General features: G+C 40.4%; 1 protein-coding gene across 3 annotated transcripts in view; it reads left to right on the top strand.

Annotated features, from left to right (window-relative positions):
* Nucleotides 1–12,515: 12,515 nt before the first annotated feature.
* Nucleotides 12,516–25,392, top strand: part of ACSS3 (acyl-CoA synthetase short chain family member 3) — a 75,448-nt gene continuing 62,571 nt past the window's right edge. For 2 of the 3 annotated variants that reach the window (XM_052669081.1, XM_052669080.1), the window contains exons 1-2: nt 12,524–12,916; nt 20,350–20,494. In XM_052669081.1, coding sequence (XP_052525041.1) covers nt 12,660–12,916; nt 20,350–20,494 — 402 coding nt within the window. In that variant the 5' untranslated portion in view covers nt 12,524–12,659. Of the gene's footprint in view, nt 12,917–20,349; nt 20,495–25,392 lie in introns of all 3 variants that reach the window. The other variant, XM_052669079.1, reaches the window with a different exon arrangement.

Genomic DNA, 25,392 nt, shown 5'->3' with positions numbered 1-25,392 from the left:
TGGATCTTCTTGACTTCGGTTCTTTGTAGATTGCACTAACTGCTTGCAGAAGCAAAAGCAGTTAATATGACAAGGACTGAGAAGTTCTTTGCCATCACGGTTATACCCAAGTATGGCTACATTGATGGAAGTAGTGTGAAAGGACTGGCGTATCAGAAAGCACCATCAATGTAAAAATAGCGTGAAGATAGAAAGCCAAGCAGCCAGACAGGTGCCTTGGCTTTTAGCATGATAGCCTTAATGGCAGTGGCCCATGGTAACTTTTAGCTCAGAGAACTGGGAAAGACAAGACAGAAACTCAGGGCAGGATCATGAGCTGACAGCTGTAGATGGAGGGCACAGTGATGTCCTGCAGTTTTACAGATGTGATGGTTAATAACTCAGATTTTACCAATCTATCCAAAAACACTTTTAAGGGAGATAACTGTCAAGACTGCATAGAGAAAGAAGCAAAAGCACAGAGTTCAAATGACTTGCAAGCAGCCCAGTGGTAAACACTGGTCTCTTGAGTCCTACCAATTGTCTCTTTGTTATGCTACTGACATTGCTGTGCCTTGTCTGGAGTTCACCGAAGGCTTACCACCATGACAAAGTTATTAGGCACAGGCTGGTTAATAAAAAGCCCTTTTCAACAATGTGTCTCACACAGAAATTTTCACGACTGCTACCAACAGTGATAGGGAACCCTGGGGCTAAAAATGTTCTTGCAGTGCAGGTTCTCCAACAACACCTGAATTACACAAATCTCTCGTCAAGGACTTCAGGAAATGAGGTGGTACACAGGGCCCTCCATCCTGTGCTTTCTTGTTTCCAAAGCTATGGTGTCTCTATCTCTTTACCTATGTGGGACCATGGTCTTTTCCAGCTTCAACATACTTAAGTAATTTTATTTAAGCAATTAAGAAAAAACCCTGCATTTTCCTCAACAGAAACAATAGAGGGAAACAGATTATGAGATCATGCATCTAATTATGGCAATATTACATCAGCTGTTCACTGAGAATGGGAAACACCTTGACAAAACTGCTGAGTTTTCTGAAAGTCAAAAGCCTGCTAACAAATGGAGCTGTTTAAATAAATAAATAAATAAATAAGTAAATAAATAAAGATTCAGGGTAGGAGCAACCATTTCACTTTTGGGGTTAATCTTCTTGAAACGCTTAGCTGCAGTGTGGTTCATTTAGAGATATTAGGTAAGGAGATAGTGTAGAAATGAGACCAAAAGTATCTTATTTGAAAATGAATTACATCATGGGAGATCTATCCATTATCATTTGCTTGGAAGACAGGTTTTAGCAAGTATCTTAAATTAGCATTCAGGCACTTGTTCTATATTTTTCATGTTTTTGCAGTGCTATCCCCTTGAAACTCATTAAACCTTTTTCTGTAGCAAGCTAGCCACTCATGCTTGAATAATCTAAGGGGTGAACAGAATATTATTATAAATACACAAGTGTCCATGATAAGAAGTAGCAAATTTAAACATGATTAAAAAGCAACAACAAAGCACAAATACACTCTCAAACACTTACTGCTATCGCATAAGCAGTATGCATTTTTCTTGTAAGGGATTTATTAGAACATAAGTCTTGGAATTGAGTGAAATAACTAACTCATCCTGATTAGTGGGTGAACATTAATCATCTCTGTATCACACTCTGAGAAAGAAAAAAAGAGGATTGATTTGTTATTGCTTTGTGCTTTATTTAAGCACAAGAGACTCATGCAAAATAAGCATAAAAATGCTGTACTGTGTATAAATGAGGACACATTCTAACCTGGTATTTTTTATACCTTCTTACAGGGCTGCTGAAAGCTCCAATTGAACACAACATCTCAGCACAAATCCCTCCACTGAGAAGTCCTCAAGTTGAACTGACTGAAGTGCAACTGTGTATGGCTTCTATAGGCTTAAAAAATGTAATAGGTTTAAAAGTCTGAATCTGTGTCTATGTAAATGAGACAATTCCAAACCGTCACACTTCTTCCACATAAGGGCTGGGGAACACTGGAGTTGTTGCATCTTGCAAAGTAAACCAACATATCTCTTGTACTGTGTCTCACAAGCATGAGTGTGTCTTTCTTAGACAAGGCAGTAGGTGAGAGATAGTGGGAGATAGGTTTCTCTCTTCTCCCTATAATCAGTGTTATGTAAAGATCACACTTGTCCTACTCTTGGACAGCAAAAGCAGGGTTTTATTTTCCCACCTGTATTGTGCCAAGGTCAGCATAAGCAATCAAGACACTCCCCAGGGGAGAAGAGGTGTGGGCTGCAGCTGCTGTGCAGTGCCAAGGGACTGATTTATTTTTAGTTATTTTTTATTTAAGCAAAACCAGGCTTCTTGAAGCAACAGCACTCTCCCTGTATCTTTACTTTCTTTAGGCAACCACAGCAAAAATGGCTCCAACAGGAAGAAGCCAAAAGGAAATAATGAGTAGAAAAGTATGTCTCAATTCCCTTTCCTTCCCTGTTTCTGGAACGCCTAAGTTGGGTGCCTAAACCCAAATCAAGGCCATGGTCCTATGCTGCCATTTTTTTTTGACCATCAAATCCTGCCTTCAAAATGAACGTGTGCAAAAGTTCTCTAAAGTAACTGCACAGTCTACCTAGTGCCTCTGAGAATAGTGTGTAGGTGTCCTACTTACCTGGTATCATCAGTCACCATACTGAGCGTATGTGATTGTATAGTTTATGGGCACTCAGGGTTTTCTTTGATGGCTCTCCAGAGAAGAGATGCAGAAATTCTGCCTAAACATTTATTTGGATGCATATTTAAATGCCTTCTTAGACATAATCTCTCCTGTTTGAGTTTGGCTGATGAGCAGTGCCTGATTTGTTTTAGTTTGTGATGGTTGTAAATTGGGAAAAAAATAATTATGCCAAGTGGAGTTATATTCGTATAACACTACATTATTTCATATTTTACATTACCCTCGTGTAATGTGTTTCTAATGCATGCTGCCTAACTCATAAGGTTACTGAGTTAATAAATTCAAAATTGTTTACAGGTTGGTTATGATCTCCAAATGGGAACCATTCACAATAGAAAGTTACTGTCTGAAGGATGTTGACATTCAAAATTCAGCTGACAATATTCCAGCGTGTCAGATAGGCAATTTTGAATATATGGAAAGTTTTCAGAGGCATATTTACACCTTTGCATTTTTCTCCGCACTCAGTGGTGACCATTCACAATACATCAAATACTGAAGCTCCAGAAGGGAAATTGACTATGTAAATTTATAAAGAAGAAAATAGTTTGGATTTGAATATAAAATGTTCAAAAGAATAGCGCATATACTAGTTCGATGAAAATGAATTGGTCTTTGGACCCTTAGAGTACAAGGAAATAATATCAAAAGCGATCTCTTTTGGAAGATAATACCCAAAAGATTAGGGTAGCTGGGGGGGGAAAAAAAAAAAAGAAGAATAAGACAGATTCTGTATGACTGAATGGGTGAACTTTGATCAAGGACAATTGTGTTGTGTGGATTCTATCTGTATCTTCCAATATGTAAGCAGAATGGAAAGCAGAATCGGCATCTCTTTTATTCGCTGGTAAGTTTGTGACAGAGAATGAAATGTCACGTTTGGACAGCTTGTTACACTGAGACTAGAGTCTGATTTTTATTTTCTTAATTGTAGTGTGACACTGGCTAATCCTTATGGTATAGAAGCACCCTGAGAGAAACCATAATCTGTTGGCAGGTATCTGTGAAGACAAGTAACAGTTGAGTAATTTTTCCTTTGGCTAAGATGCAAATAAGGTATTAAGAAAGCTAATGCTTGTGATTTTTCCACTTCTTTGTATGCCATATATTTGAAGCCTTCTATTTCCTCGTTAAAATGTGCTTTTGTAAAATGTTCATAGATCTGGAGGTAAACTTCAGATAAATGATTCTAAAAGCCTTGAAAATAATGCAAAAATATTCAGCATGTAAAGAGAAAGGATTTTGTTTTCAAATGATAGATGCTGGAATTAGGACAGAATTACTACGAGCCTTTATACTGGGGAGCAGGGCTGAAGGTATTGCCTTAGGCCTGTTCTCTGAATTGGTTTTACACGTACTGAGAAATCAGAGACAATCAATTTTTGCCTTATCAAATCCTTGATTTGATGACTTGCAATAAATCTCTTGGTTCATCTAAAGATTGTGATTTTGTCCTGATGTTTGGAACTGCTAGGAACATAAGTCTGTTACTGTCAGAAATCATTAGACAAAGTTTTTGAAGAAGTATCTGTTTCTCTGATTATTCTTTCTAAAATACGGATTTAGTTATGTGAATTCATTCATATATATCACTGTTCTTTCCGTTCAGTCAGTTTTATTACTAAAACCTAATGAAGTGTGTACAACTGGAATGATTTCCCATACCTGTGGATTCCTGGATCTGAGGACTTTAAAGGCAGGTAAAACCCAGTAACCAACTAGGCAGTGAAACCAATCTCTTGTTGTCCAATAAAAGTTAACAGATACATGCATGCTGTTAGCTTTGGAAGGAAGGAAGGAAGATAATTTTTTCTGGTTTTCACATGGAAATGATGAACTGATCAAATTAGACTCAGAAAATATCCACAATATTTTCATCTTCTTTGTAACAAGCTCTTTCTTACAATTTAAGAAGTAGATTGAACTGATCAGGGATTGTGCAGCTCATTGAGTTCTGATTGTTCCTATGAGGTGTTAACACTGAATCTTTGATACTTGATTATGATGCAGTTAGTGAGCAGAAATTGGCAAACTTTTCTATTCATTTATTGGTGATGTTTTTTCTGCCATCATTTCTGTGCTAGTGACAGAATGAGAGGAGACAGGTTTTTATCTTTGGCTTTCCAGATGTACCTGTACTTAAACTAAAAGGAAAGAAGATATTTAGTAGCAGATCATGAGTAGACAAAAAACTGAGCAAATACTGTTAGTGAGAAAAATGGAATCTCATGATTTTTCATTAGATTTGTTATCTGTCAAGAAAATCAGTTAATTTTGGGGGAATTCAATTTGACAGAAGATGCAATCTGGTTTTCCCAGTTGTTACAAGGCAGGACGGTTTTTTGTTGTTTTGTATTAAATACAGTAGTGTTCCACAGAGGGACAGCTATCCTTCAGTGTGGCGTTTAAAAATGTCATTAAAATTAGCTGCATCTGAAAATGATTTCCAGCTATTAATGAAACCACACATATCAAAGAAAAGAAGGAAAAAGAAAAGAGAAAACTTCTACTCACAGCACAAAGTGTAAAGTGTGGACATTGGTTTTGCTGGCCTAATTCCCAGAGGTCAAGAAGTCAATCACTGGACTCTCATTTGTAGAGACTTTGATACACAGGCACAACAACTCAAATGTGCTCTTTGGAGTTTGACAGCTGGAAGAGTGATCTGTTTTGATACAGCCCATAAGACTTGGCTTGAAAATTCTTAACACATTTCCAACCTCATATTAGATGCTGAAGCTATTCTCCATAATGCATATCTAAATACTGCACATTCACAAAACCTAACAGTTCATTTCACAAAAGCTGAGAAAACAACCATATGTCTGAAGAAGAGTCCACTACAGATCCAGACCTTCAAAATGTCTGGGAAACTTTATTATTAAACTGCACAGTTAAAATACAAATTGTATATATAATTTCAAATACATACACTGGATAACTGAGCAAGACCAACTGAATGTCTTTCAGATTTATAAGTAATCCGGCTTTTCCACCGAGCAGAAATATTGAGTATAATTCTCCTGAAGTTATTACTAATAATTAAATCCTGAAGATTCAAAATTGTGCACACTTTAAAGCACATATCTAGAAGTCAATCAACAATTTCCCTAAAAAAAAATATTTGAGCCTGCAGAGGGGCTGGCTGAAATTCCTTGTTTAACCCTGAAAAAAACAGAACGGTATAGATGCTTTGAGTACACTTCAGGGTGCTTGAAGAATAGAGTATCAGTGAGAAGGCAAATGACCAAGTTTTAATGTCCACTTTTTTAAAATACTGATTTGGTAAATAAATTGGTTTTTCTGCCTTTTTTCAAAGCCAGAGAGCTTACATAAACATATTAGTTTATAAACATATTAGTTTTATAAACACATTAGTTCATGGCTCTCTCTATTGCCTTTTGCCTTGTGCATCTCCTTAAGTATGGAAAGTAGCTGTAGGCTTCCATTAATTTGCTGTATTTCTGTTAGAGTAGCATAGAAAGCTATAGAGACTGAAAAATAATAAAAAGAAACCCCAGTATCTTGAAGTCTGGTATGCTGCCTAAGCTCTGCTATTATCTATGACTTTTGGCCTCTGGCTTTATGAAGTCTAAATTTGTACCCTGAGCATTTCTGGAATTGTATTTCCATAGGTGAAATTGTGAGCGGTACTTAAAGATGTAACAATGCATTTGGGTCTATGGTTTTGCTACTGGCTTACCACTAAGAGTTTTTTTGCTCCTTATAATGAATCTAGAGCCTGAATTCATGCCTATTTTCCTTATTTAGATTCTCACAGAATCCTGTGACATGCTAATTTTCAGTATGAGCTTTAGAAAAAGCTATTTCCAGAATTTATTACTGATCTTATTTGGGGCAATCTGAGTGACTGCTATTTCTTCCCAAAGTTGCTGTGAAATTTCATCCGCTCTCCACCAGTTTGAGCTGCTGAAGACTGAGATCACTCAGGACATTCACAAAATTGTTTGATGTATGGCTCCGGATGAACTCACATTAAAAAGACAGCACTCATTAATAAATGACAGTTATAATGAAATATGCTGTTGACTTTGCTCTCAGTCAATATAGCTGACCAATTCCAGTTTGCTTGTAAGATAATTCTGCAGATGAACTATGAGAACACATGGCCACAGTGTTTGAACACTAGCTTTTCTTGTCATGCAATGAATAAGTTTATGTAAAGAATAAGGAATAAGGATTATGAAATATGTCACAAAGACAAAATCCAACAACAGTTGAGAATGGGATTGCAACTTTGGGAGATAAAAAGAAATGGTACAGACTGAGCAAATATCATTTATATGAAAAAGGGTTCTTTAGTGTATGTTAAGATGCTGAGACACAATTTGCCATCGGTCAGGTTCTATGGCAAGTTTGCTACTCTTGCAATACGACCAATAACTTCTTGCAGAAGGAAGTGAAAGGAGTCCAAGTAAATACTAAAGCTGTGGTAGCTTCTTGCTCCTATCATCCTGCCTCTTGCAAGCCTTTAGCCCAGCTCTGCCCTCCCTGCAAGCCCAGGGCACACACACTGAGTGTGCAAGCAGTTGAGGACTATGCTTGAGGTTATGTTTTCAAAATCTCAAGTATATGTCTTTTTTTCTGCCTTTTCTTTTCCCATCTTTAGCGACAAACATCCATTCTGAGCCCTGTTCCCCCCAAAACCTCCAAGAAAGTGTACTGAATATCTGTACCTTAGGCCCAGCTAAGTCTGGATATTCTGGGGAAAAAGAGCTTTCCCGTTTAATCTAGGCAAGGAAGGTTGAAAACATCACTTAGAGTAGATACAAATTAAAGCATATAGTTTTTCAGTAGCAGTGAATTGCCATACACTTCTTGGGCTGTATTCTCAGTTTGAGAAGTATAGAGAATGTGCTGATAAGAGCTATCAGTATTATAAGTGATTGTAAAACGCCTTAATTTGTATGCCACCAGTGACATTAACACTCAGACTGAGGGCTAACGGACTCTGTCTTAGTTCTGTAAAAACAAAATATTTATCGGTAAAAATGCGGTTGCAAAATCCATGGCTATTTTTGTTTAAAAGTAACATCAACAAGAGTGCAGGTACCCGAAGTCCTTTTGTCCCCTTCAAACAACATATAGTGAATGATAAACTATTTTTAACAATTGAGCTTTTGCTTGTGATTTTGCAGTGATCTGAAAAATAGTGGTAGAGGCATATCAAAGAAACGAGACTGCATTTAGATAAAAAAGCAGATTTTAGTCATGTAGAAACAATCAATAATCTGCAATTTCATGAACCTGGAAAGCTCAGGGACATGGATTACATAAAAATCAAAGTTCAATGCCAATCTTTATAAAATTACATCATCAACTTCTCAGTTAAATCCACAACAGCAGGAGTGCAAAGCAGAAGCTAAAATTCTACCTGTCCTCCATAAAATGTACTGTGGATTCTTTTCCTCAAGCACACCTAAAGACTGAGCATATCATGAATAATTTTGCTTTTGCAGGAAATTGCTTTGCTTTCATGTCTTTGATTTGTAAGTTTTTTGTGGTTTTTTTTTAGTGTGTATGTTCTTATTTTTTTAGGTTTGTTTGTTTTTAAGATGATCCCTGTAATCTCTGTTTTTTCTTCTCTCATTTGCTAAGTCTTCTTAGAGCCTAAAATATAAAAGTTTATTGCCAAGAACAGTTTTATCGAAGCTGCCTGAACAGAGTGACTCAGGTTAAGTAAGGTCTCATGTGAATAAGATTGCTCACATGAATAAAGTTAAGTATATGACTGAACTTAAATCTGGAAAACTATAGATGAAATACAGGTCCTCCTGAGCTGTGAGACCTCTCTGGGGAGAAATCAAGTGATAACATCAATAATAATTGATACTAAAATTGCATTTTCATCCCAGAGGATCTCTAAGTCATGTCATGCCTCATTCTCACCTGGACTGAGTCACAGGCTTTCATTTCAGCGCTTCCCACCAGCCTGTGAAAAGTGGCTTCTCCCTCAGGATACAGATATTTTAGCATTTTTATAAGTTCTCATCCTCTGTTTCCCAAAACACTTCTTGTGAGAGAAAGAGAGAAATAAATAGGAGGACATGGAACTCCAGCACTCAGTTTGCTGACAAGTTCTCCACCATGACACGCTGATGTAGACATTGATTCCACTCACTGTTCTGAGTGCTGGAAAACTAGGCAGACCAAAGACCCCTGACACAAAGGTAGCTTTAGGCTAGAAAGCAGCAATCAAACAAAGAAGAGTAGTAAGTACAGGTTTTTCTGTGGGCCATTGTGATTTTATTTCCTCTTCTATGGGCACATCTTATGATTGCAGAAAAAGCCATGGCCTCTTTTGTGTTAACTAACATCAGCCAAAATGTCTGTTTGAAGAGTTCTGTCCAGAAAGGTATCTTTTCAAGCAATACTTTTATTATATTGAATTCTGTGTAAGATTTTTAGTGCATTTTGAGTAAAGCTGTTCAACACTTAAGATGGGTAGAAAACTGGAAGAATAACTGTATATGTTTTTTTGTGCCTAAAATGTACTACTTTCATTCACCTTTCAGGAAAATGGAAAAGTTTATTTGATTTGAAATTAGCTCTGTTGACTAACACATAGTGTAGAAAATCATGACTATCTCTACTTGTCAAACATTAACAGCATGAGAGACTCTGAAATCTATTCACATAAGACTGGCAGTTCTTTGAGAGAGATACAGTCTAGGAGTTGAATAAAAGGCGGTACAGAACCATAACAAAGTGAGTTAATACACATCCTAACTCTTTATCTACAGTACTGCTTCCTGTTCCCTAGTGGACTCTCCAACTGCAGTTCGAATTAGCAGGGTTAGAAGGTCTAGTTAATGAGAACGGCCAGAATATTTCATACATAGAAGACAAAATTTATAATACTTTTGAACTCATCTTTTTTCAGTATGCATATATCTTCAAACATGCATACCTCGCTTTAAAGGATACTGTTGTAGAAAATTCGCTTTTATAAGCAAAAGAAAGGCTTCAGATAAACTGTTTTGAAATTGCAGAAATATGCAGTCCAAGCTTCATACTTTGTTCTTTGCTACACCTGCACCTAGAAACAAGCATATGTTTTACAATGAAGTGCAGCTACAAGGGTAATTGCTATACACATCACTAGGCATTGCTTCAAAATTCTGTGTTGAGTGTGAGCTTCAGGAGTGTCAGCTTTTGCAAAAAAAAAAAAAAAAGTCCTTAGAGAGAGAAAATTCAGCAGTTCAGAAATCTGCTATAATAGCATTTGTAAGTGAACCTTAAATTACTAGTATGCAATTGGGAGAGCTAGCAATCCCTTCTTCGCTCCTCAGATATCAATATGAGCTGTGAGTAGTTTAATTAATGAAGTATATTCCACAGATACTCATTTCAAACATCCCTTTAGGAAACAGATAAGAGAATGTTACCTAAAATAGGAATTTAATGTACTTCATGTTCTGATTAAATTCATTTGTCTCCTCTGCATCTCTGGTGTATCATTTCTACTAGGACACATTCTCAAAATGAATAGCAGAGCATTTACTGTTTCAAAGCTAATTCCTTTGCCAAAAGCTTATACTTTGATATTAAATGTGTATGATGGGCTGAGTGGAAACATTGCATTGCTTTTCAATACCACAAGAAATACTAGGTATTGCCTGACACTACTCATATGTGTTTAAATATCAGGATACTTCTCTTAGCGTTAGTGCCTACAACTAACAGGTTACAGAACACAGATAATTAAATATTTCAGCTAGTCTTTGGCCTCAGCAGTTTTATTTTCAGTAATACAAAGGGACATGTTTCAACATCAGTTTTCTGTCATGGACACATTGATGGCTACATACAATTGCTATAGGCCTCCTACAAAGCAGTGGAACATTAAAGTGTTGGTGATGTGAAGAATGAAGCACATGAAGTGGTTAATCAGTAGGGTTACTCCTTGGGAGTGGATGTAATATACACCTCTAATAGTTTGCTTTGGGGGAGCAAACTTCGCAAACTGTGCTGAGGCAATCATAATGCCCAGGCTGGGTGCCACAGGTAGGCAGAGTCAATGTAACTCGGCCCAGAGTGGGCTTGTGGGCATTGATGGGACTAAGGCTGATCTTCTTCACAGGAAGACAAACGGTCAAACAAAACAACAAAAACAAAACCGACTATCTAAAAACATATTTCCATGTTCCCATGACAGTTTTCAGTCAGATTGGTTATTTTCAGTCAGAATTTTCAGTCACAATGAGGTTAGGCACCTCACAGGCAGGAAATACGAGACAAACCTCTGGGAGTCTTTTTTAAATCCTGAGAGTAATTGTGTGTTGCCACAAAGTATGTGTTCCTTTGGACAACACATGCCATGCTGCCAGGCATTCAGCACTGACATCTGAGTCCAGGGCTGTCAGGAAGTCACACTGTTTATAATCCCCATAAGCTTCTCTCTTTCATTTATCTTTTAATTTGTGCTTTGTGGACTCTACTGACAGCAATTGCTCTGACACCATGGTCAAAATGTATAAGAAAGCAATGTTCTCAAAAGTAATCTCTATACCAGAAATGCATTTTTGATGTTCTTGCTTTGTTGGCATGCTGTAGCCTCTCCGTGGCATAGGGAAATGTTCACCATTTCTCTGCATAGTTCTTCAGGTGCTTTAGAGGGTTAAATTTGTTGTAAGTGATTCTTGAATGCTAATGTGTTGCTTGGGCTGTTACTGCAGTTGTGGGGAGGGAGCCAGGGGCACTGTGTGGCATGCAGTGTGGGACAGGCGACCCTCGCTCACTGGGCAAAGAAAACAGGCTCAGCAGGCCATGGGAACACGGTGAGCTCCTTACATCTGCCTCAGAAATGAAAGGAACAATCAGCCTTCATGTTCATGAATGTGGAGGTGACCTAATAAAAGCGGAGTGACTGTAAATCTGTAAATCAAATTCTTCATGCCTTTTTTTTTTTTTTTTTTTTTTTTTTTCCCTCTTTCTTTTGAGGCAGGCAATGAAATTGATTTCATGTATTAAATCCATTGTAGTGAGTATTCGGACTAGCTCTAATCTAATCACAGCTGTGCCAGTAATGTGATACATGCTTACCTTCTTTTGTACTAACTCAGCAGTAGCCCTAAAATATGTCTGAGAAGCTGGTGTAGGTTTTAAGTGCCATACAGTATACCTACTTTATCATTGCCAGCTTTTCTCAAAGCGAGAGCGTATTTCAAAATAAACACTCGAGTTTTATGGCTGTATGCCACACAAGTTATTAAGTAAGAAATAATTTGTTTTTCTGTCTCTTTTCAGTTTGTTTCTGCACAGAATACTAAGTTCCTCTTCACTCAAGCAAAACTCAGTGGTGGTTTCTGTCTGTCTGTCTGTCTGTCATTTGTGGATGTGGTTTCGGAAGTGTTATTTGCAGTAATGATGACTTGCTGCAACCACAAAAAACTTCTCAAGGAAGAAAGAAAAAAAAAAGCGATGAACAGGAAAATCTTTAAATTATACCTGCTTTCTGCAGAAGAATTTTACTCGATAGAAAAAAATGTTCAGATGTGGAAAAAGGGCCAACGTCTGCGTCCAGAGACCAGGAACCCGAAGTGCCCGATGCGTGAGATAAAAGGGTAAACATTGCCGGGTTCCTCTCTCTCCACCGGCCTCTGTACACCCACGAGGCTCCGCTCCCGCCAGCGCCGGCCCTCGCCCGCCCCCGAGCCCCGCAGAGCCGCAGCCCCAGAGATGGCGCCAGGCCAGTCCCAGCCCGGCCCCCGGGGGCGCAGCCCCGGCCACCAGCCCGCCCCGCTCGGCGGGGTCCGGCCGCGTTGCTCCGCGTCGTTCCCGAGTGCGGCCGCTTGACTGGGGCAGCTGCTGGCCGCGGAACGTCGGAGCCGTCGTTGGGCAGCCCCGCTCATCGCGGGGGAGCCGCCGCGAGCCAGGGGCTGCTCCGAGCGTTAGTTTGCGAAACCGCGCCGTGAGGCCGCGCCATGGGGCTGCTGGGCAGGCTGGCGGCCCTGGCAGGGGGCTGCGGCGCTGTCCGGCGGTGTCTAGGGCGGCCCTGCGCAGCGAGCCGACCACCGGCCCGCGCCGCCGCCTCTTCGCCGGCGCTAGGACAGTACGGGGAAGTGTTCAGGGCCTCGGTGGCGGAGCCCGAGAAAGTTTGGGGAGCTGCTGCCGAGCTGATCCAGTGGTCCAAGCCCTGGGCCAGGGCTCTGGAGAGGCGCGGCCCGGGCAGCGACTCCTGGTGAGTGCGGGGCACGGCGGGGAGAGCCGCGGGCGGGCGGGGCTGCACGAACTGCCCGAGGCAACCAGCCCGCCGCGGGGGGGACGGCTGCAGAGCCCAGCGGAGATTACGGTTACACCGGCTTAACAACTGAAATCGGAGTGGAGGAGTGCGTTGGAGTGAAGGGAGTTCGCCACAGACCTGTGTGTGATGCAGGTGGCCGGCGGTGTGCCTGCTGCTCCGTCGGGCTGCGGGGAGCACGGGAGCCTGGCCACGGCGGAGGGCGGGCAGCGACGTGTGCGAATACAGAGACTTATGGGGCTGTGCAATGGTAGGAGTTGGCTCAGTGGGTCGTTGCTCTGACGACGTGGTTACGGCAGTGTGTTCGTAGTGTGCTGTGGGTGGTGAATGGCAGCCTGATCCAAAACAGAACTAACGTCCTTCTTGTAAAGTGCAGGAGAGGATTTTCAATACTTCTTCAAAGGCAGCTTGCCCGTTAAAGTTTTGTCACGACCACCATAATGTCTTTTTCAGCAAGTTTACCTCATGCTCTTCAATCTCTTTCCAAGGAGAAGCTCATACAAGATAAAGAAAGCAAGGCAGGGGGTCATCTTTTTCACATCGATGTTCTCGGCTTTCTTTCTATGTTTTTCTGACTTGATTTTAATTTGAAAATACTAAGCTTTTTCAAAACGTAATTAAAACTATTAATCACTCTAAAATCTGTCAAAATGAGGAGACACAGAGCCAGCAATGTGAAGCTTACATTCTCATTGCTGGCTGTGGTTATTGGTTAGCAGCTCTCCCAGTGAAAATTGTTTCTATCTCTTAAACTGAATGTTAAGCAGCACCCAGCTGGGATAAATCTCCTTAAGTCAGCGGGGCTACATAACAGTCAGGAATCTTAGAATGGATGGATAAGGAGACGCGTGGTCCACGGGCCTTTGAGGCCATGGTACTATTCCAAAAGGGCAAGCAGGGTTGCCTGCACAGTTAAGAACCACTAAAGCTCCTTGGCATGCTTGAATAAAGTAATGAAAAAGTTGTTGCAACAACTTTAAAGTTACTTTTTAAGAATTAAAGAATATTAGCAATGCTGGTGAGCACAGTTTTGTTGTCAGGTCCTGTCAAACTGATGTAGCTTGATATAGTAAGCTTGCTGGCTGGAATTGATGTGGTTCAGTCTTTTTAAAGCATTTTGGTTTCTGAGGTGGGAGTAATTTGTTCTCATGACAGAGATACCTGGATTAAGTTATTTGGGCTGAAGTCAGATTTATCTTCCAGTGGCCTTTTCTGACTTTCCGTCCCGCTGGCATCTTTATCTCTGTGGATGCAGATAGCCACAGACTGAAATCATCTCATCGGTGTATGCAAGTACCTGAAGGATATTAGAGTCAGGTGGTGCCCAGTGCCAAGTTAATAGGCAGTGGGCAAAACCTGGAACACAAGAGGTTCCCCCTGAACACCAGAAAAGAATTCCAGGCTGTCTGGATGACAGTGCACTGGCACAGGCTGCCCAGGAGACTTTGGAGTCTCCTACTTGGAGATCTTCCAAAGCTACGTGCACATGGGCTTGGGCATGCTGCTCTGGGGATACGTGCTGGAGCAGAGTTCGGAGCAGGTGCACCCGGAGGGCCCTGCCAACCTCAGCCGCTCTGGGGTCCTGTAGGATTTTACAAAGGTGCGCATCACTGAAAAGTCCATGTGAGGCCCATAGTTACTGTTTGGATGTCAGATATCTGTTGACCTGTCATGGGTCATAAAACTTCAAGTAAATCAATTTATTTTTTTAAATTCTCTTTATCAACTTAATGCACAACATGCGATTTTCTTCCTTTATTTTTTCTTTTCTTTCTTTTTTTTTTCTTTTCCTTTATGTTAAGAGATACTGAGCTGCAAGGGATCCCAGAGTATTCTGCCTCTGAAGACTCAGATGGTTGCCAGTATCCTGTGTGCTCCCCAGGACAAGGGATAGATAGGCTCTTTGAGGACAGGACTGTGTTTAAGAGAGAAAGAAGATACAAGAGCCTTGTTGAGAGTACTTTCTGAAGAGAAAAAAACAGTTAAAACATAGCAGAACTGAACACGATGCCAGGCTTCAGAGAAAAACTGTTTGCTGATCTAAGAGAGAAAAGATGTGGTTCTGTACTTTGCCTGGGAAGCAGTTTATGGAACTTTGAAGTACCATTAAGAAATTCTTGAGTTAGAAAATGTGTTGGATGCGTATTATTAGATCAATTAATAAGTGTGCTTTATTTTCAATATCATTGTGTTTTGTTGCCAAACCTGACAGACAAAACAGACACTATGTTTGCTGGTCCCTTTTATTTTACTTGAAGAAAGTGGTTAGCACAGCTGAAACTTCGGTTTCTAATCCTAATTCTGCTTCTCTAAATGCTGTAAGAGCCTAACAGAAACATAAGCATACCCTAGCATGCTTTCTTTAGACTCTCCTGTTGCACACTGCAGGATTGTGTAAATGGCATTCCAAATGGGAAGAAAAAATCTGTTCAGTGCGAATGGTGGTGAAACTCTAGAACAGATCATTTGGGGATCATGTGGAAACACAGTTGGATTAGGCAGGTTTTTTGTTAGGAGTGGTAGAAACAGTTTTCCCTGACTAGTGCAGGCAGGGGGCAATTTACAAGCTGTATTTTTCTGTGATTCCAAGACGTTAAACGTAACATAAAATCACCTTTGAACTTCTGAATGTTACCCAGATGACTATTTAAATGCTGGTTACACTTGTTAAAGTGTGGCTAGATCAACTAACATACTGTTATCTTAAACTATGTGGTGCTGTGTAGAGGTTTTGTCTATCACTTCATTCACCGTCTGTTCTGCCTTCATCTAAGCATTTTAAAAGAAATCCATTTAATGCCTGGAAACTCAGGCTGGAGAAGTGCTGTTGCCCTGCATGATGTCACGGGGTTTTAGCACAATGCTTTTTTTTTTTTTTTTTTTTTTTTTTTATACAGTCAGAGCAATTACAGTGTAGATTTTTCTCTTGCATGTATTCTGGATTTATTCAGAACCTTCAGCGTGCATTTTTCTTAACTATCATTGCTCCTGAGCCATTTGAACAGAGCCTGTAAATTCTCGGAATCCTGTTCGATTGTGAAGATAGCAGATATTATTGGAAATTAAGAAATAAATTTTGAGAATTAAGTGATAATTATGCGTGGCCTTCTTCAAGACTAGTTTCATCACTATTGACAGATGAAAACAAATTTTGAACGCAGTAAAAACATTCCCTGGTCACTTACAGCATATATTAAGCTCTGTGTAATTGAAGGCCTGTTACAGAAGACCTAGCTAACTGACTTGCCCAGAATTTTCTTGTCCCCTTCTATTAATCATAAGGGTTAATGGCAGCAGTCATGTTGAAATGTAGTTAAAGGAGAGTTGGAATGTGACCGAGGAGCAGAAGCTGGGAGGAGCAGAGCGCCAGGCCGTGGGAGGCTGCAGCAGCTCTTCAGGGGCTCACAGTGTCCTAATGTGGTAACTGCTGGAATCACTGCACAGGTGTATTGTTTGAGGAAAGTTAGTCATCATGTGGGTTATCAAAGGCTACTGCTTTCAAGGGTCATAGAACTGTAGGATTGCTCAGGTTGGAAAAGACCTTCAAGGTCATAAAGACCAACCGCAACATAACCATACTACCTGAACTCTAACAACCTATTATTGCTCAATCACGTCTCTGAGCACCACATACAAATGGTTTTTAAACACATTCAGGGATGGTGACTCAACCATCTCCCTGGGGAGTCCAGTGCTTAACAACCCTTTCTGTAAAGAACTGTTTCCTGATATCCAGCCTAAACTTACCCTGGGACAACTTGAGGCCCTTTCCAATAATCATGTCACCAGTGAGAAGAGACCAACCCCGCTCTTGCTATGAGCACCTTTCAGGTACTGGAAGACAGCAATAAGGTCTCCCTTCAGCCTCTTTCTCCTCAGACTAAACAGCCCCAGCTCCTTCAGTTGTTACTCATAGGGCATATTCTCCAAGTCCTTCACAAGCCTTGTTGTCCTTCTTTGGACCTGCTCCAGCACCTCAATGTCCTTTCTGTACTGAGGTGCCCAAAACTGAACAGACTACTCAAAGTGAGGCCTCAGCAATGCCAAGGGGCAGGATGACTTGCCTAGTCCTGCTCACCACACCATTCCTGATCCAAGCCAGGATGCATTGGCCTTCTTGGCCACCTGGTCACACTGCTGGCTCATTTCAGCCAACTGTCCATCAGTACACCAAGGTCCCTTTCCATCAGGCAGCTTTCCAGCCACTCCCTGAGCCTGTAGGGTTGCCTGGGGTTGTTGTGACCAAAATGCAGCACCTGAATTTGGCCCTATTGAAACTGATGGTGGACAGGAAGAGTTATCAAAAAGAGGTAGATATTGGCCAAATCCAATTAAAAAAAAAAAAAAAAAAGTTGCTGTGAAACAAACAGTTGCGTTGTTACAGCCAACACGTAAATCCTGCTGTGGTGTTGGCAGAACCCTGACATTTTACTGCAGAAAGGGGCAGCAGGTGAGCTCTTCAAAGAGCCTGCAGCCAGTCTCCTTTATGCGTTAGACTCATCACTGTTTGCTCTTTTTATTTCTGTTTTACTCTTTCTGGGCTCCATTTGCTAAATGTTACTCACTTCTCAGCACTAGGAATGTAGTCTAAAGGAATGATTTTTGACCAGGAATTCAGTTTGCATGCTGTGTTGAAAGAAATGTCTGGTTAGCAACAGATTAGCGTTTTACAGCCTTACTTGTTATGGCAAAATTCACTTGCAGCTCTTATACTTATCCTGCAGATTCATCCCATATCTTTCTGCAGTCTATTGGAATACTGCATTTTCAGTTCTAGAACTCTTTTTCGAATCAGTGCCCTTATTTTCAGGACTGTGTCCTGTTTTTATGCTGATGTTGCTTTTCTCCTAGAGCTCATTCAAAAAAATTGATGTGGTCAGACTTGGTGATCTTTAAGGTCTTTACCAACCTGAGCAATTCTGTGTTCTTCAGAGATATTCATCTCTTTGGGAATCACTGAATGAACAGAAATTTGCAGCAGCACTGTGCAGCTTTTCAAGGCCAGGCAGTTTATTTGCCATACAGAATGGGGTGCTCCAACACGCCTGTGTGTGACCAGCAGAGAAGCAGAAGAGCTGTGGCTGTGGCCATAGCAGGTGAGCTGCACACTGCTGCCTTCTGGGCCCATGGCAGCCTGTGCTCCTCCTTCCCTTTGCAGAGCTCTTGTCACACCATCTGAATGCCGTGGCGTTGCTTTCAACCCTCAGCCTCACATTTTTCACAAGCAGTCATTATAAAGCACGGCAGTGTTGAACTTGTCATGCATCCTTCTGAGAGTCCAAGCTCTTCTACCCCTCATATTTTTACCATTCTTAAGTAGTTATGCGTGATAACCCAGATGTTGTGCTCTCATTCGTAGAATGATGGAATCACCAGGGCTGGAAAAGACCTCCAAGATCATCCAGTCCAGCCATCCATCTACCACCAATATTTCTCCACTATACCACTTCCCTTACAGCAACATCTACATGTTTTCTTAAACAGAATTGTTCTTATCATCCGACAGGGATTTGATATAAAAATCCATGGATGTCCTGATTCCTACACGGCTATTATGGCAGTTATACAGAGTTTCTCTGTGTTACCTGAAGCAACTGACAGTCTTTTATTATCCATCAATTCTTCTTTTATGGGGAGGGCTTTATGGTACAGCATGTTTGTCATAGTTTCAGTGGAACAGAATAGTTTTCTTCAGAGAGTCTGGTATGATGCTGTGTTTTGGTTCTAGGAGAAAAACAATGTTGATAACATACTGATGTTTATAGCTGCTGCTAAGCAGTGTTGTGCAAAGCCAAGGCCATTTACACTGAGGGCCCTGGGGAGCTGGGGGGAAACAGAATTAGCACAGCTGGCTTAAACTGGCCAAAGGGATATTCCATACCATGTGACATTATGTGGAAGAAGTTTTAAAGGGGGTGGGAGTTCATCTGATTTTCTTCCACTGCTCGAGGGGTTAGCAGAGCATTGATTGGGGTGAGGTGAACATTTTCTTGTACATCACATGTTATATACATTCTTTTTTTTATATATATATAGAGAGAGAGTCATAAGTATTTTCCTTTCCTCTATCTTAGTAAATAGTTTTATCTCAACCCATGAGTTCTACTTTGTTTTTCTTAACCTGTGCTCTCCCCCATCCCACTGGGGAGGGGAGGAATGAGCAAATGAATGCTTGGTGCTCAGCCACCTGCCAGGTTAAACCACAACAGTTTTTTGTTTCTTTCTTCCTCTTCCACTTCTCAATGGCATTGTAAACAAGTCACAGTAGAAGATTGCTATGTCCTGACATCCTAATTGGGCTGAGCTTAATAATTGCCATTCTTTGACAATAGGGACTAATCTGTGCATATGGATATATAAAAATTACATCATATGTCCTACTTTAGAGAGGTCCTGTACTATATGGGAAGGAAAATGCTCTCTTTTAATTAGTTATGGGTTATTTTAGGCCATCTGTTTTTATCTTTTACGTTACAACAAGACGTTATGTCAGTGAGCATCCCCATAGCATTTTTGAAAACTGGGCAGTATTTTTTTCTGTTGCTCTTCTTTTTCCTGTAGATAGATAGCAAAGCACAAAGGAGAGCATCGTTTTGGGTAACTTCAATTCTGTGTCTTCTTTGCTAATAGTAATTGTAGCATATGGTGCCTTCTGTGTTGTCTTGAGGACTGTGGCACGCTTGAATTTTCTTTGTAAAATTGCATTGAAAGTAAAACCAGAGTCTGTGCAGGTGACTTTTTTTTTTTTTTTTTTTAATTAGAAGAGATTTTTTTCTAAATGTCTGGCTGTTGAAGAGACCGTGACTCACACTCCTTTACAGAGGCTTTTAAGTCACTGATGTAGCTCATGGTAATGTCAAGTGCGTTCAGAATATCAGACAAATTTATAAGCTTTTATGACTGCTGGGGTCAGTTTCACTTGGATACAGATGTGTGCGTGCTTAACTGCTACTGCCAGCGTGTGAATTAGAACATTTTGTGTCTTGAGCTGGTTCTTCATAAAAAAGGTACACGTGCATGCCAGTACAAAGTAGTGTAATAAGATATGTTCATAATGTCAAACTGTTTTACGTGAATGTATGTCTTGTTCCCTGAAGTCTTAGCTATAAAAATCAAAATGATTGATGCAAAGGAATTTAAATCACGATCAAGTTTAGCGGATTCTTAGTTAAGTCAGTTAAGGTGGAAATACTTCACTTTTTTTTACTGATTTAAATAATGAGCTTATTTATCTTTTTCAGTAAATTGGGTGATTCTAGAATAAAGAAAGGACTTCCTGAACTGAGTGTAAAGTTTTGATCTCTACTTCAAGAAACAACCCTGTCTCAGTTCTGTGAAGGTTGCCTGCTGTATTCTCCCAACTTCTTTTTTAGGTTTGTCGGCGGAGAACTGAATATCTGTTACAATGCTGTTGATCGTCACGTTGAGAATGGACGAGGAGACCACGCTGCCATTATTTATGACAGTCCTGTAACAAATACCAAAGAGAAAATAACTTATAAAGAACTCCTTGAACAGGTACGTTTGAGAATAACCTTGTTACTGGGAATAGGCTGGAAATATTGCACAGCAGGTGGATATTAGGGTGGTAAAAATGGTCTATCTTTCTACTTTATTCCTTTCGTTGTGCTTGTATTGATTTGTAAGCTTCACTGCTTACATCAAATAATAGTGTATCTGAGAGGTTTTGATCTTCCTCTATTTTTTTTTCCTGCAGTTAAATATATTTTGTTCTGGTTGGTTACATTCTGAACTTTTCACTCTTGAATTTCTTTTTTTTCTTTTTTTTTTTTCTAATAGCCCTTATTTTCTGTGCATGAAAGAATGCAAAATATTTGTCGAGCTGCATGACAGTGAGTTGCTATGATGAACAAAAATGCCTCTATGGCAGAGACGAAGGTACATACCTTGATTATGGCTGTACACGATTGAGTGTAAAAACAAATCCAACGTTCACAGGAAGCAGCTCTAAGGAGAGCTGCATTGCATGCCTGCTTGAGGCTGCAGTGGGAGTGCTGATGGCCCGTGCTGGTTCTCTGTGTGGAAGGTCTGAGGGAGCTAACTCTGCTTACCTTTAGCTTACTCTGACCTAGAATAGTGGGATAACCATCTGATTCTATCCAGAAAAGTGTAATCAGACATATGTGCAGAATTTGAAATTCTGTAGCTTGTTCTCTTTAATTAAAAGGGAGTGTTATCATGAAAGGCAGGATTTAAGATTAATAACTTCTCTTGCAGCTTTCTGGTCCGTTCTTGTGGAACTTAACTTGGTTCATCTGGTCATTGCTGGATACCAAAAAACAAACATACCCACAAAGATGTTGGCTGAAAACTGCAGATATATTTGCTTGTGTGTTTTGTGTCGTAGATTATGTAGAGATGAGGAGAGATTTTGAGCAGAGGCGCACTAAACCACTGAGGCTGTGGCTTACCTTGTTTGGCTCACATCCCTCCATCATCACTTGTTGCTGCTCAGCACAAGCTAAACGTACTATATGCTAGAGCTGAAATAGGCTTTCAGTGCTTTGCATGTTTCGTTACAGATCGGTCTAAGTGTAGACTATACATATGAACAGAGCAGTACCCTGGAAAGAAACTTTATGCTTTCTGTCTTGAATTTCTTTCTCAATTTAAAATAGGCTGACAGTGTAAATCTGTGTGCAAACTGTAGTCTGAAGTGTACCCATCCAATGAATGTTTAGTAGTCTTTCTAGCCATTAAGCTGATATTTCAGTGACAATATCTTATCAGATAGGCTGCCTGTTCAGAATGTCCATACAAGAGACATTTGAAGCAATGGAAGTCTTTCTGGCTTTTGCTAAAAAAAGAGGAATTCATAGGTGGATTCACTAGAAGATGTGCAGAATAGCTGTGGTGACAGGGTTGGAACATGCAGAATTTTGTACCAAGTTGGACAGTGTGTCCAAGGATCAAATACATGGTAAGGATGGAAGAAGAAAATAGGTGCTTGGTTGGAGATAATGCAGCCTCTTAAGGAGGGTAGGATGGCTTGAGCTATGTGCTCAGGATGCCTGCTGTTCTCACATTATCCTTTTTACTCATTGCACAACAGTTCAGATGTAAAAGCTACAATGATGTTGCAATTAAAGTCAAGCATCACTAAATTATAAGTAACCGAGAGAAATTTTGGAAGCTTGTGGTTGTTTAGTGTCAGACCTGTGGAAAAGTTTGTGCTTTGGTTTTTTTTTTTTTTTGTTTTAAGGCATAGCTGGAACATAAGAATTGTAGGGCAATTTCAGCAGTTCTTTGTTGGGAATGGCGAGATCTGTTGATACACTGTACTGCTACACTTGGAATGCTTTGACACTGTCACTGTTTGTTAAAGTGAAATTTTATTTGGTGCATACAATCATATTGTATTAATTATATGCGGTTACAGATGGAATGCTGCAAATGCAGAGAGTAGGACTTTGGAAAACTGGAGATGTGATGGTCTCTGAGAGTGTGCCAATTTGACTTATTTCCTGTACTGGTGCTTGTTAGAGGTCTTTACGTGAGGATTACAGCGTCGAACCACTGCAGTGGTGCGATGAAAGTTTCAGTTTTGTATGTGCCTTGGAGTATTCTCAAATTCCAGTAGTGAGATGCCCGGAAAAGATAATGGAGGCATGAATTCTTTTAGAAATGCTGCTGAATCACTGCAGCGTTAGTTACCCAGAAGAAATAGGGAGCAAAGGATTCTGTTCATTTAAAAGTAAACTTTCTGATTGTGTTGGAAAATGCTACCATTTTCAGGTTAAGGCATACATTGTTATGTGCGTGAAAACAAACCTTTCTGTTTACATGACTGAGGCCTCCCTTGCTGAAAAACATCTCAAGAATTTGAGTACCACATTTGCAGATGTTGACACATGACAGATATTTTACACAAAACAAGTATGATGTCTCTTTGTCATTCTTTTCAGTAACAATGCACAGTTAGCGTGCTGAATTTGGTTCTGTAATAAATAATTCCTGAGTGTAGCAACCTGACAGGATTACTGAAAACCAACCCTCCTTTCTCCCCCAGGCTGAGTCCCTCTCAGCACTGAATGTTACAGAAACATGGATGAGAGAAGGGTTTCAGGGTTATCGACATTGGGTTAGGATATAATTTATTCTGCAGGATGGACTTTTTTCTATAATTACCCACTCTAACAGCATCTCCTTCTGAGATCGCTGTATTAGCCATTTTCAGGTTGTAGCTGTGTCTGTCTTGCTTTGCATCTCCTCTATATATGACTGAACTATCACCTAGATTGCTTTGCTTCCAGCAGTCTTTCTCATTCTCCACGCTTTACTCCACGTTCTTTCTTTGCCTTCTCCCTGCAGAAGTGACCAATTCCTTTCATTTCAAGACATTCATTCTCAGAAGTACTTAAAAGAAGTACTTACCAGATCAAAACTGAATATAGAAAATCCTACTGAAACTGACAGTCTAATTTTTTATCCTGATTGTTAAAGCAAAATTATTTTGACAGTATTATATATTAGTCTTTTTTTTGTTTAATGCTGTTTTTCATTTTCTTACTCAAATTTCAAATGTCATTCTTCAGTGGATGTCCTGGGAAGACTTAACTGTGCTGTCACAGAGGTAGCTCTTCAGAAATACCAATATTAGTATTCAGTAAGGGATGAGACTAATCAGGCATTTAGGAAGAGTGGTGTCTTGGATTTTTCACATTCCACACAAAAGGCTTCCAAATCATCTTCGAAGTCAGAAAAAGTAGCAGGAACTTGATCTCCCTTGACTTAAGATAGCTCTACAGGATCACGTCAACATCAATGATGCCTGCAGTAGTGTATAATTTGGTGCAGTACTGGCAGATGAATGTAGCAAAGCCATGTTGAATTGATTGCTGAGGCTCCTGACATTTCCTCTATATGTGGTTTGCTGGCTTTAATTTGGAATAGGTTTAGTTTGAACCAAATGTCCCATGACTCACTTCAAAGCAGTCTGAATCTATCTGTTCCACAAATCTTTCCATCCTTGACTTGTGGATGCCTTTAGAAAGCTCTGTGCTTTCCTTTCATGTCTCACTGCTGCTTGAATACTCTCTCAGTCTGTGGATATTGGCTGGCTAATGTGAGGGAACTCAGGTGCTGCAGGAGTTTTACAGAGCACTGTGGTGTCTCTCAGTATTCCTTCTGAGGAAAATGTTTGTCTAGAAATCCCCTCTTGTGTAGAGTGGATGCTGTGGCATTGCTTCTGAGCAAACACAAAATCCATGCTGAGTTGGTAAGTGTTACAGAATCTCCATCTCCTCCTCTTTCTCCTCCCTTCTAAGAGGCATGTGTCCCACAGCCAGTCTCGCAAAACAGAAAGGAAAATGGACAATATCTATGCTTGTCCCAAAAACTTTCCCTTGAAAGATATCTCCCTGATATGAACATGCTGACATGTACATAGGGATTGTATTCTGTTGAGACCAAAGCGTTGTTTAAACCACTAAGGTTTGGAATTCCTCTTTTAAGCATTTGGAGTGAAATTTTCAGTTTAGTAGAACTGTATCCAGTTCTGGGCTCCCCAGTACAAAAAAGACAGGGATCTCTTGGAAAGAGTCCAGCGGAGGGCCACGAAGATGGTGAAGGGCCTGGAGCATCTCTCCTATGAGGAAAGGCTGAGTGAACTGGGTCTGTTCAGCCTTGAGAAAAGGAGACTGAGAGGGGACCTGATCCAGGTCTATAAATATCTAAGGTGTGGGGGGCAGAATGGCGAGGCCAGACTGTTTTCAGTGGTGAGTGGAGACAGGACAAGGGGAAACGGCTGGAAACTGCAGCGCAGGAAGTTCTGCACAAATGTGTGCAAGAACTTCTTTACAGTGAGGTGACGGAGCACTGGAACAGGCTGCCCAGGGAGGTGGTGGAGTCTCCTTCTCTGGAGATGTTCAAGAGCTGCCTGGATGCCTACCTGTACGATCTGCTGTAGGGAACCTGCTTTGGCAGGGGGTTGGACTTTATGATCTCTGGAGGTCCTTTCCAACCCCTGTGATTCTGTGATTCTGTGATTAATGTCTTCTAAACAGAATTCTTGTGATGGGGACCAAAACTGCATTTTGAACCACTGGGGCCAGCCAGCTGGTTTGCTTCAGAATAGCAGTGTCTCAAAACCTGAACTGCTAATACAGATATTATTTGTTTGGTGGCTGGGTGCAAATAAAACATGCTTACTAGGGCTTGCGTTTGATGTAAGTGTAATTTAAGTCTAGATCTTCAAATCTGAGAGTCTGCTTCAGTCTCCTATTATATCACTTGTCGAAAGCGATTTTATTACTGAGGTGTCAAATATATTAAGGCAATGGAGCAATCTTAAACTTTGAAGCAAAGCAGAGAAACAGCATGCTGGTAGGGAAATAACAAGTGTAAAATCATGAGTGATGAAATATGCTTTCTTTATGTAAGCCATAAATGAGAAC

This window comes from Tympanuchus pallidicinctus, unplaced genomic scaffold (assembly GCF_026119805.1).
Source record: "Tympanuchus pallidicinctus isolate F22 unplaced genomic scaffold, pur_lepc_1.0 scaffold8, whole genome shotgun sequence".
In the NCBI taxonomy this organism is placed as follows: domain Eukaryota; kingdom Metazoa; phylum Chordata; class Aves; order Galliformes; family Phasianidae; genus Tympanuchus; species Tympanuchus pallidicinctus.
The sequence above is the reverse complement of the archived record's forward strand: the minus strand, read 5'-3'. Positions and strand labels throughout refer to the sequence as shown.